We start from the raw sequence: 12500 nt of genomic DNA, 5'->3' as shown, positions 1-12500 counted from the left end.
TTCTTGTTGGAGAACAAATAAGATTTGGATTGCAAAGCACTAAATGAAGAGGTTAAGCAGCATCAAAAGAAGTGAAAAATGTGAAAAGTCAATTCCATGACTTGATCAAGAAGTTAAAGAATCTATGAGACGAAATGAAGAAGTTCTGAAGGCAGAAAAAGAAGCTTTACATTCCAAATTAGCTAAAAAGGAAGATTTTAACAACAGTTTTGAAACATTAGAAGAAAAATATAATGATGCTCAGCAAGAATTCCAGAAAGAGAAAGGAAAACATGAACATGAGAATGCGAGAATGATTCTCCTGGTGAAGAAAGAGGAGGTAAAGATTCGGTCCTTAACTGAGACTGTTAAACATAAAACTAGAGAAATACAATGACTGACTGCTCTTATAGATGATATAACTAGCAAATTTGGTTATGTTAACAGCTTACTATTTTGATGTTACTGTGTGTTATATAGATTATGTTTGCGATTATTTTATTTGAGGCTGCCATTTAATGAGCCATTTCATTGTTCTTACTGACCTTGGCGGATAATGTGAAGAAGATGAAGAATAGTCCAGACAATATTTTTCAACTTTGTTGGCTAATGTATGGGATCCATTCTACTCCATACGCTGAAATGGACAAAGTAACAACATTAGAATAAAGAAAAAGTGAAAACAATCTAAAATCTTATTAAACCTAAAAATATGAATAATAAGCAAAACTGTTCAAACATACATTTAAGAACTATTATGGAGCAAAGAAAAAAATTGGTTATTCAGCTTGGGTACTCAGTGTTTGATTAAAAGCAAAGTGTTACTCTGTGCTTGAGAATTAACTTCAGAATTTTTATATTGCACAAAGGTTTTGATCTTGTATGTATGTTCTTTAGTGGTCGAGAACTTTTTAGATACACCCAGGCCCACGACTAACTCCCAGACTACTAAAGATCGTATTAAAGGTGGGAAGTTAATCTTTACAAAGTACTTAAACACTGATCCAAAAGCCAAAGGGTTCTTGAAGATTAATTCAGTATCTAGGCTCGGAAACCTTTTAAGAATAACTTAAATTTACTTCCCATGCTTAGAGCTGTTTATAATAGTTAAGGAGTCAGATTTGGTATTTTAAGTTTCAACTGACGAAGATTGGGGGTGGGGGGGGGGCGGCCTCCAGAAATAATTCCGTAATGCTTGCTTGAACAGGGACCCGGATGCATTTTAGCAACTAGGAAGGTTTGAAATTTTCCTCTGCCGGACAAGGTAAACAATCTTCGTCTATAAGAGAAACTGGACAACTGGCAAGGCGATGAGTGATTTGGTCATGATAAAATATTAAAATTTAACTCAAAATCGTCTAGGGCAGCAATTTGTGGTAACTGGTTCATTCAATCTATTTCTTTTATTACTAAAGACCTTTAATACTAAAAATGTAACATCCAGTCATTTAATTTGGTGATGTATTCCAGCCAGTCATAATTACATAACCCAGCACAAATAACCTAGATCAGCTCTGTATGATAATCTTTTCAAAACTACTGTAAAATATTCATCAGAGTCTCAGGTAATGAAAATGGATACTTCCAGCCATTTTTTTTACAGTCTCAGGACTGCATGCAAATGTTCCGTCTAGAACATGTATTTAAAAACATCTGACAACGGGCAATTCAACAAAACCCTTTATATCGCTGGACAATTTATTAATGGCTCCATTATCTGTTTTTAATTCAGTTTCCTTATGATGACACTTGAACAACCTCTGTGCGTCGCACTAAAGGAATCTTTCCTGCGACATAGGTGTACCCACTTCTTTTGAAGTTTTTCATCTTTTGGAAAGCGATATTTTCTCTAACTTTTTTCGCTATACTATAACAACCAATAAACAGCACACATATTTGGCATCTTTCACTCTTTTTAAATGCTCTCAATGATTGACAGTAATGAGCTGACCTCACTTCGCCCAGGTGAGTAGCGACCAAAGCCACTACCTTAGCTTAGCCCGCAGTTTAAAAGGACTTAGTCCCCGTCCGTGACCTCACCTAAAATTTTTAAACCTTGGCCAAAACATTGCCAACAGTAAATTTGATCTAGTGAACTAACTGTGGATATCAAGACAGCGTAATTTACAGTTATAACAATGTAATTATAAACTAATCAAAGTGACCTGGTAATGTAAGGATGCTCCAAAAGCAGACTACCAGCAAAACTCTAAGATCACCCGAGAAAACTGCAATAGTTAACAACAAACTTCGAAGATTCAATATGGTCTTTAGTACACTGATTGGAACATATCTCACAAATGAAGATTCACTGGACTAGTGACGAATCCATATTCTTCTGTAAAGGTTTACTTGAGAATTTCCCTAGGATTCCCAGTGTAAGTTTTGCTCTTAAGACCAAGATACTAGCGAAACTACCTGGATGTTCCAATGCCATCAATGAAATACTTATAACATTGTGTATACCACTAACAAAAAGGATGTTTCTTGATATTCATTAGTGCAGACGCCCCAACATTGGATACTGACCGAATGGGTGACGATGATGTCTACTGTGCCTTTGATGCAGGGCATAAAAAGTTCAATGGAAATTATTAGTTAGTCCTGTTGAGAGATTTAAATTTTCCTGTTAAAAAAAAACTGTATGAAGAGGTGCCATAGGTCTTTAAAGAACAGGAAATGTGAACAATAATGACCACAGATTACTCACCCAATGCACCGGATATGACTGCACCATTACCAACTCACTATTGCAGCTCAAGGGTAAGTTAAAATGCATAGATCCAAGCACAGCCACATCCCAGACTATATTCTAACCAGGTACACCCACACTAACGAAGTAAGCATACCTCGAATTACGCATGGGAATGAGTGCTGGATAGATCAATTGATATGGCCATCATCAAAATTTAGATTTGACTTCAAATTGGAAAGTAGGTTTCATCTAAGGAATTGAACTATGTTTTACTGAAAAATCAGTAGAAAAGTGATCTATTTCCTGCTTAAACAACATTCTTGAGGAAGACCTTGCCACTGAATGAAGAAAGTCGTGCAAATTAAAATAAGGTGCTCCAGAAGCTACAAGTGGTTTAACTAAATGTTCACATGCTGACTGCTTTCATGAAAACTCTCACACCATACACCAATCCTAAAAAATTTATATAACTCATAACGTGCAAATTGCCACACATCTCCACTAGCCAAAATATGGAGGGACTTGGGGTCGGATGCTAGTGTGTAGAAATGGCTAAGAAAAGTGAAGCCTCGGCCAACCAAAAAAATATTCAAGATTTCCATAATGTCATCAAATCCATTTATTGCCGTAATAAGAAAATGATAACTTCAATTAACTCACTTGATGATGCAAGGATCCTAAAGGAACAATAAGGGATTATAAACTGCTGGTCTGAGTATTTCCATGCTACGCTGAAACATTGTGTAGCTAGTTACTAATATTCTACCCCACTTTTCATTCGTCTAGAACAGTGGTTCTCAAACTTTTTCATGAGCGACCCTATTTGAAACATTTCATTCCTTCGTGACCCAGAGTAAAGTGAAGAGAAAGAAAACATGCAATGATATATACACTTTATTTTGGAAAAAAACTAATGTGTACAGCTTTTCATTCACAAAACTAAACTAGTGGGATTTATGGCACTGCTTTTCCTTTTCACAAAACTAAACGAACAGGATTCATGGCACTGCTTTTCGTTCCCAAAACTATATTAATAGAATCCATGGCAATGCTTTTAATTCACAAAACTAAATTAATAGAATCTATGGCACTGCTTTTAATTCACAAAAGTAAATTAATAGAATCTATGGCACTGCATAACAAAAGTAATTTGTGGTTAAAGAAGAATAATTCAATTAAGCAACTGAAATACACTGAAACGCTGAAAGCATGATAATGTTCCTGTGTCCCTGCGACCCATCAAAATTGATCTCGCGACCCAACTTTGGGTCGCGACCCATAGTTTGAGAACCCCTGGTCTAGAACCTTGATAAAAAGAATTCGAGAATGCCAAAGCTGTGGTCCTGACAGCATTCATGGAGAAGTTTTCAAACATGGGGGCTACCTTTTCAAAAAGCAGCACAAGTTCAGAAGTGACAGCAAATTTCAAAGTCCTGGATGGAGTCCATAATAATTCCTAACAATAAGAACAAAGGGCAGATGGGCGACTTCAACCATAGCTGAAGTATTTTCCTGTTATCTTCAGATGATAAGATATTAGCTATATATCTATGTTGTTGCGCTTAAATAAAAGTATATCAGAATATGTACTACCAAAGACCAAGTGTGGGTTTAGGAAGGAATGTGGGACCATCAACCAGATTTCAACTTTGAGGAAAATACAGGAGAAATGATGAAAGAAAAATACAGGACTATATATAGTGTTTATTAGACTTACCAAGGTATTTGACGTACTGCCCTAGGAAATATTTTGGAGGATTCATGTAAAGTATGAGTTCCTATCAAATGTCTCAAAATCTTCAACTTCTTCACACCAATGTTAGAGCAAAATTCAGTATTGGTGGTTTGGAATCCTCATCCCTACTAGTGGAAATGGAAATGAAGCAGCGGGATTTTATAGACCCTGTCCATTTTAATCTGTTAATCTACACACCAACAAATTCATTACCTAGAAAATTTAAAGAAGACAGAGTCCAAAGAAAATACTTAATGGATAGTAGCCAGTTCAACTTCAGACATGCCCTTACAAAAACCTCAACATGACATTTGGGTAACCTGCAATATGCTGACAACTAAGCAATTTTTCCTTACACCTCATAATTCAACAATATGAATTAAAAGATACATGTCTCCAGGTAACTGCAAGAAAAATAGAAGTCGAATAGAGCAAATGAAATTAAATGAGAATATACTCGTCTTCACTGTCAATGATGCAAAACTACAGCTTGTGGTATTTCTAAGCTACCTAGTTAGAATTAGTTTACCCAATACTGAGATCAACGTAGATGTACTGGATAAAATAAACAGGCTTACATGTACTTTAGGCAGGCTATGGAAGAACCTGAGACTGAACAGTAAAAACTAAGTATATAAAGCCATGTTTATCAGTATTTCTCTATATCGATGCCATATCAAGCAATTAGAACAATTAGAAATTTCATTTAGTCTATAGAATATTATGGGCATCACCTGGAAAGATCAGATTCAAAGTTTCTAGAATGAATGGGATGTAAAAGAATAAAAGCTAATCTCATCACACGCCATCTACGCTGTTGTGGTCACATGATCCATGTGGCAGAAGAACAACTAAAATAGGCCACCAAAACCATTAGAAAAATACGAAGACTAATCTTAAAGAAGTATAATTTTCCCCAGCTGACATGGAAACTCTTGCTAGCAACTGTATGACGTAGAGAATGATTGTTAACAATGGACTCCCTCAGCACCGAATGCTCTTTTGACGTGTCCAATATATGCAAAGTAAACTGGTTCAATATTGGCCTGGTGAGCCATGTTAATGCACATAAACGGCAGAATTATTCAAAATACATATAGCATTTATAGAGGAACATATATGTGGGTACACACACACACACACACACAAACACACACACACACACAAACACACACACACACACACACATATATATATATATATATATATATATATATATATATATATATATATATATATATATGTGTGTGTGTGTGTGTGTGTGTGTGTGTGTGTGTGTTTGTGTGTGTGTATGTATACATATGCATAAATATATACTGTATTTATGAAGTATTCATATTGAAATTAATGTATATTACCAAAAATGATAGAAAAGATTGTAAAGAGATAGCAAGTAACTAAAAAGATCACGATCAAATACCAGATGGTTATAACTTGTTCTACTCAGTTTTTGCTTCTGTTGCTGCCGGCAAATTGCCTGTATAATTATCTGGTCCAGGATATCCATCAAAATGACTAAAATTTAAAAATCCTCCCCTTACATTTGGGCTGAATGGAGTTGTCTCTCATAAATTTAAACTCTTGTTGCACGAATGAAGTACACAGACAATTTTGCTCGATAATGCCAAACTTTTTTCTAATATACGATATATAACAACAATATCACATATCTATATATAGAACGAGATCACAGATCAGACTTATCGTGTAAACTTAATAAATATATCCTTATATGCAGGAGGAGAAAATGAAAATGTTTTCAACAAATCCTCTGGGAGAAGATTCCTATTTCAGAGATATTCCAGACAAAGTTATTTACATTTCTTTTGATGGCAACAGACGATTTCTTATAATTTTTCTTATGGACGTTTCTGCAAAGGGATTTAGAAAATCCTTACAAATAGTATTTTTTTCTTACCTATAATAATCCTTGATGAAGACAACTGAGGAAGACAATTTTTTTTCCATATAGGTAGGGTGACCTTTGTACTGAATGTTGAAATGAAGAAAATAGATGCATTTGGTATTATTAATATTATTATTACTAGCCAAGCTACGACCCTAGTTGGAAAAGCAAGAGGGTATAAGCCCGAGGGCTCCAATAGAGAAAAAATAGCCCAGTGAGGAAAGGAAATAATGAAATAAATAAATGATGAGAACAAATTAACAATAAATCATTCTAAAACAGTAACAACGTCAAAACAGTTATGCCATATATAAACTATAAAAAGACTTATGTCAGCCTGTCTATCATAAAAACATTTGCTGCAAATTTGAACTTTTAAGTTCTACTGATTCAACCATCCGATTAGGAAGATTCCACAACTTGGTCACAGCTTGCATAAAACTTCTAGAATAATGTGTAGTATTGAGACTCATGATGGAGAAGGCCTGACTGTTACAATTAACTGCCATACCTGGTGGTATGGCTCAAATAAAGGCTGTGAGGCTATCAATAATAGGAATAACAAAAGAGTGGAAATTTCTGGCGCAACAATTTTCAAGGAAAAGGGTATAGCGTCAGACACAAGCACAGCACACACACATGCAAATATACCATATATATATATATATATATATATATATATATATATATATATATATATATATATATATATATATATATATATACCTATATATATACATATATATATATATATATATATATATATATATATATATATATATATATATATATATATATATATATAAATATATCTATGTATATATATATATATATATATATATATATATATATATATATACATATATATATATATATATATATATATATATATATATATACGTATATATATATATATATATATATATATATATATATATATATATATATATATACGTATATATATATATATATATATATATATATATATATATATATATATATATATATATATATATATAATGTATAAATATATATATATATATATATATATATATATATATATATATATATATATATGTGTGTGTGTGTGTGTGTGTGTGTATATTGTGCTTGAAAGCTGATAGATTGTAATTAGGAGGCTAGGTGATGGCAACTGAACTTTATTAACATTCATCGAATTTATATACACAGACTTGCGAGCAAGGACGTAATAAAAATTCAAACAATATCAAACATGAGCCAGCATGCTTACAAAGGCTGGTCTGTTAACAGTGCAGGGAAGAGCGAGTGAAACGATAACAAAAAAACTGTTCCAGTATTCGAGTGTGTATGAAACACAAGATGTAAATGCTACCCCATAAAAATGTCACACATGTTAAATAGGGCTCCTTGCTTTAGAGAGGCATACTATAAGCGAGTAATCTGAATGTGAAATAGGGCTCCCTGCTTTAGAGAGGCATACTATAGGCGAGTCATCCGAATGTTAAATAAGAACGCCTTCGCCGTATAACGGATCACGTGGAAAGATTCCGTATAAGGAGGCGTTTGTAGTGGCTTGCTATTGTCGTTGCTGAGGAAAACGTGCGTTGCCAGTTGCAGATCTGTTGGCATGTGTTGCTTAGCTGGGGGCTTATAAGTCTGGCAGCAAGAACAACCAACGGGTCGCCGAGACATCCAGAGCTTCCTTAGGAGATGTCCTTATTCGAAGGAGGACCCAGGGAAGCTAGGTAAACCAGATGGAGTCCTTGCAGCGGGACATAAAAGTTGCTTTGAGGGTGCAATGAAAACATTCAATATTAACATTGGAAGTAGGATTTTCGGCAGCTGTCTGATGTAGAGTGATTACCAGGAAATTCATTAATGTCCACAATTGAGAGTTGAAAGTGTTTCCCCTGTCAGAAGTAATATGCTCAAGTGTGACGGACCGAGAGAAGGTTGTGACTCAAAGGCAGGAAGTAATCAACTGAGTAACTCTATTAAAGAACACTCTCCTTTATATACAAAACTTCAAGGCAACAGTAAATTTCCTGTTCGAGAAACAGACAATGTTACAGAGGGAAAACGCAGACATGTTTATTCTGGTTCTTTTTAGTGCAAGAGAAGAGCGCAGATACAAGCATAATATATACAAAATAATTTATGTACGATCGTGTGACACACAGTTGGTACATGGCTCCCCCCCTAGAAATGACATGCTGTACATGTTAAATAGGGCGCCCTGATCTAGAGAGGCAAACTGTAGGCGGGTTATCTGGCAGATGATAAGCAGGTTTTAAACGATCAATGGAGACCCAGTCTTCTTTGCCATGAATGTTTAGTAGGCATGCTTTCGGACTGCGGCGGATCACAAGGAAAGGGCCCGTGTAAGGGGGCGTTAGCGGTGGCTTGCTAGTGTCGTTGCGCAGGAAGACGTGCATTGCAGAGTGCAAGTCTGTTGGTATGTCATGCTTCGCTGGGAGCTTGTAAGTCTGGCGGCATGGAGTAAATTTTCCCACGACATGACGTATGCGCTGGAGATCATCGGAGGAGGTTGTAGAAGGAAAAAATTCGGCAGGGACGACCAACGGGTCCCCATACACCATTTCAGCTCCCCAGACGTCGAGGGCGTCTTTAGAAGTGGTTCTTAGTCCCAGGAGGACCCAGGGAAGCAGAGTAAACCAGTTGCAATCCTTGCAGCGGGACATCAAAGCTGCTTTGAGGGTGCGATGAAAACGTTCAACCATTCCATTGGCAGCGGGGTTGTAGGCCGTTGTGTGATGTAGGGTGATGCCCAGGAGATTCGCTAATGATGTCCACAATTGAGAGGTGAAAGTGGTACCCCTGTCAGAAGTAATATGCTCAGGGATACCAAATCTTGCAATCCATCCAGAGAGTAAGGCAGATGTACATGAGGCGGACGTTGCAGTTTCCATGGGAATGGCTTCAGGCCAATGAGTGGAGCGGTCGATGACGGTAAACAGGTAACGATGTCCTTGTGATGGGGGTAGGGGGCCTACAACGTTGACGTGAATGTGTGCGAAACGACGCTGAGGTTGAGGAAAGGTGCCCACTCCTGAATCCAAGTGTCGATGTACTTTGGAAGTTTGGCAAGAAGTACAGGCGCGGACCCAATCCTAGCATCCTTAGAAATGCCGTGCCAAATGAACTTTGCCTTCAGCAGCTGTGCAGTAGAATGGCACGAGGGATGTGAAAGTCCATGAATGAAATCAAACACCTGTCGGCGCATGGGAGCCGGAATCAAAGGTCGCGGTCTGCCAATACTGATGTCACAGAGGAGGGTGGTGTTGGAGTCTTCGAGGGGGAAGTCTTCCCAACGGAGGGACGTGCAAGATGTCCTACATGCTTGATACTCTGGATCCTGTAGTTGGGCTTCAGCCAGGGCGTTGTAATCCAATCCCAGTTGACGGCAGCCAACGTGTTTCTCGATAGGGCATCGGCAACGGGATTAATTTTCCCGGGGACGTATTGAAGGGTGCAATTGTATTCAGCCACGGCGGAGAGATGTCGGCGTTGCAGGGCGGACCAGGCATCAGAGTAAAGGCGTGCACCAGAGGCATGTGGTCTGTGCGAATGACGAAGGGCGTACCTTCTAAGAAATGGCGAAAGTGACGGACGGCCAAGTGCACAGCCAGCAATTCTCGATCGAAGGTAGAATAACCCAATTCTGCCTTGGACAGTTTTTTGCTGAAGAAGGCCAATGAGCGGGGCGGGCCGTTGACCACCTGCTTGAGTACTGCACCAATAGCGACGTCGCTGGCATCGGTGGAGAGAAGGAGAGGGGCATGTGAGATAGGAAAAGTGAGAGCCGCAGCAGTCGATAGGGCCTTCTTTGCATTGCAGAAGGCTGCTTCTTGAAGGGGACCCCACTCCAGGTCCTATGGCTTGCCCTTGAGGGAGGAATAGAGGGGAGCAAGAGTGGCAGCAATGGCTGGCAGAAAATGTTGGTAATAGTTGATCATGCCCAAGAATTCCTGCAGAGCTTTGAAGGTCGAGGGCGCGGGGAAGCTCAGAAAGGCTGCTACCTTCTCAGGGAGGAGATGGACTCCTTCAGGAGTGATGTGGTGCCCTAAAAACGACACTTCGTTGGCGCCAAAGGTACACTTGTCGTACCGGACTACAAGGCCGTTTTGTTGCAGGCGGTCCAGCACGATGCGCAGGTGACGGAGGTGTTCCTCTTTTGAGGAAGAGAACAGAAGTATGTCGTCCACATAACATACACAGAAAGGGAGGTCCCCTACGATGCCATCCATGAGACGTTGAAACGTGTCCTCAGCATTATGAAGTCCAAAACAGGAGTAATTGAATGTGTATGTAACAAACGGAGTGGTGATGGCGGTCTTGGGGATGTCTTCTGGGCTTAGAGGCACCTGATAATACCCCTTCATGAGGTAGAGCATAGAGAAAACCATCGCTTTGTTTAGGTAGGAGGTTATATAGGCAATGTTTGGGAGGGGGTAGTGATCTGGTTCTGTTTGCAGGTTCAGGCGCCTGTAATCCCCGCATGGACGGAGGGAGCTGTCCTTCTTCAGAACGATGTGTAAGGGTGACGAGGCCCATTTCCTCCATTTCGGCGAACGTCTGTTTGGCGGCTGCCAATCGTTCCAGTGCCAGACGTCTGAATTTTGCGAAGACTTGGGGTCCCGTCGTCTTGATATGGGGATAAATACGGTGCTTGGCAGGAACCGTGGGCGTTTGGCGAAATTCTGGACGAAAACTTCCGGGTATGACGTGAGGAGGTGGGTTTAGGCATCCGTGGGAGAGCTGATGTGGAGAGCGAGGTTGGAGGGGGCGGGTTGAAGAGGTGTCGACAAGTACGAGTCTGCGTTGACCAATCGTCGATGAGTGATATCGTCCAGAAGGTGGAAATGAGAGATGAAATCCGCACCGAGGATCGGCAATGTGACGTCAGCATCGAGAAACTTCCAATTGAATTTACCGTTTCCGAACGATAATGTGAGGTTCTCGTAACATTAGGTGGGTATCGCAGATCCATTGGCAGCTACCAAGCGGACGTCGGCAGATGTAGACAGACTATGTCGTGTCTTGAAGAGTTTCCTTGGCAAAAGAGAACGACAAGCACCCGTGTCTACCAAAAATCGCACGCCCGTTCCTGCATTATGTAAAAAGAAAAGATTAGAAACACGGGAGGCCACCGCCACAAGCGATGGCCTACTTACACGTTTTTTGGCCACTGACAATCATCGGCACATTTCTTCGCGTTTGCCCCGAATCTGAAGTGGTAATAGCAAAACTGCAGCGGATGGGAGGTAGTAAGTGGCTGTAGAAGTCGTTTGTTGGGGCGCGAGCGATTGGTGGGTGGTGGGCGGCTTTGTCGCTGCTTTGGCACATCACGGGGTAGGCGTGTATGTCCTACGGCATTCATGTCAGCTTCGGTTGACATTGAATAGGCATCCTCTTCGTCAGGGGTGGAGGCGTTGATGGAGGTCTTGAAGTGGCTGTCCATAAGGGCGTCGGCTTTGGTTATCAACTCCTTTATGGGTAAACTATCGACATCGGGTATGGCAGCGGGTATAGGTCCGGGTAAACGGCGTATCCAAAGGGCACGGAGTAGGTTCACCTCATGAGGAGAGCCGTCTGCGGCAGATTGAAGGCGAGCGATACTGGTCATTTCCCTGAGGGCAAGCGAAGCCCTTTGGTCCCCCAACGGTTGTTGCGAGAGCTGAAAAAGCTTTGCTATACGGGCGGCTGGGGACGGCGAGTACTGCTGCAGAAGGTATGTTTTGAGGGCTTCATACGCTATTGGGGTGTCTCCTTGTTCACAAAGCCAGTCAGATATTTCTGGGAAGGTGTCCACGGGGATTGCCACGAGAACATAATCTGCTTTGGTGGTTGAGCGAGTCACGTCCTCGATGCGAAACTGGACTTCTGCGCACTGGAACCAAGCAAACGCCTCTCCGCTCGCAAACGATGAAAGTTTCAATAGGGCAGCCGCAGCGCCAGCTTCCGTAGAGTCCGCCATAGTACCACCGATGGAGGGGCGGGGGGGGGGGGGGGGGAGGGGGTGGAAAGGGGTGGGAGCGAGTCGACTTCCAGGGTCACCAATGTGACGGGCCGAGAGAAGGTTGTGACTCAAAGGCAGGAAGCAATCAACTGAGTAACTTTATTAAAGAACATTCTCCTTTATATACAAAACCTCGAGGCATCAGGAAATTTTATGTTCGAGA

At 40.2% G+C, this 12500-nt stretch overlaps 1 protein-coding gene across 1 annotated transcript in view; it reads left to right on the top strand.

Annotated features, from left to right (window-relative positions):
- Positions 1 to 12500, top strand: part of LOC137628656 (uncharacterized) — a 31243-nt gene that overhangs the window by 219 nt on the left and 18524 nt on the right. The window contains exons 2-3 of the mRNA XM_068359808.1: positions 114 to 319; positions 11052 to 11214. Coding sequence (XP_068215909.1) covers positions 114 to 319; positions 11052 to 11214 — 369 coding nt within the window. The remainder of the gene's footprint in view (positions 1 to 113; positions 320 to 11051; positions 11215 to 12500) is intronic.

This window comes from Palaemon carinicauda, chromosome 36 (genome assembly GCF_036898095.1).
Source record: "Palaemon carinicauda isolate YSFRI2023 chromosome 36, ASM3689809v2, whole genome shotgun sequence".
Lineage (NCBI taxonomy): Eukaryota > Metazoa > Arthropoda > Malacostraca > Decapoda > Palaemonidae > Palaemon > Palaemon carinicauda.
The sequence above is the reverse complement of the archived record's forward strand: the minus strand, read 5'-3'. Positions and strand labels throughout refer to the sequence as shown.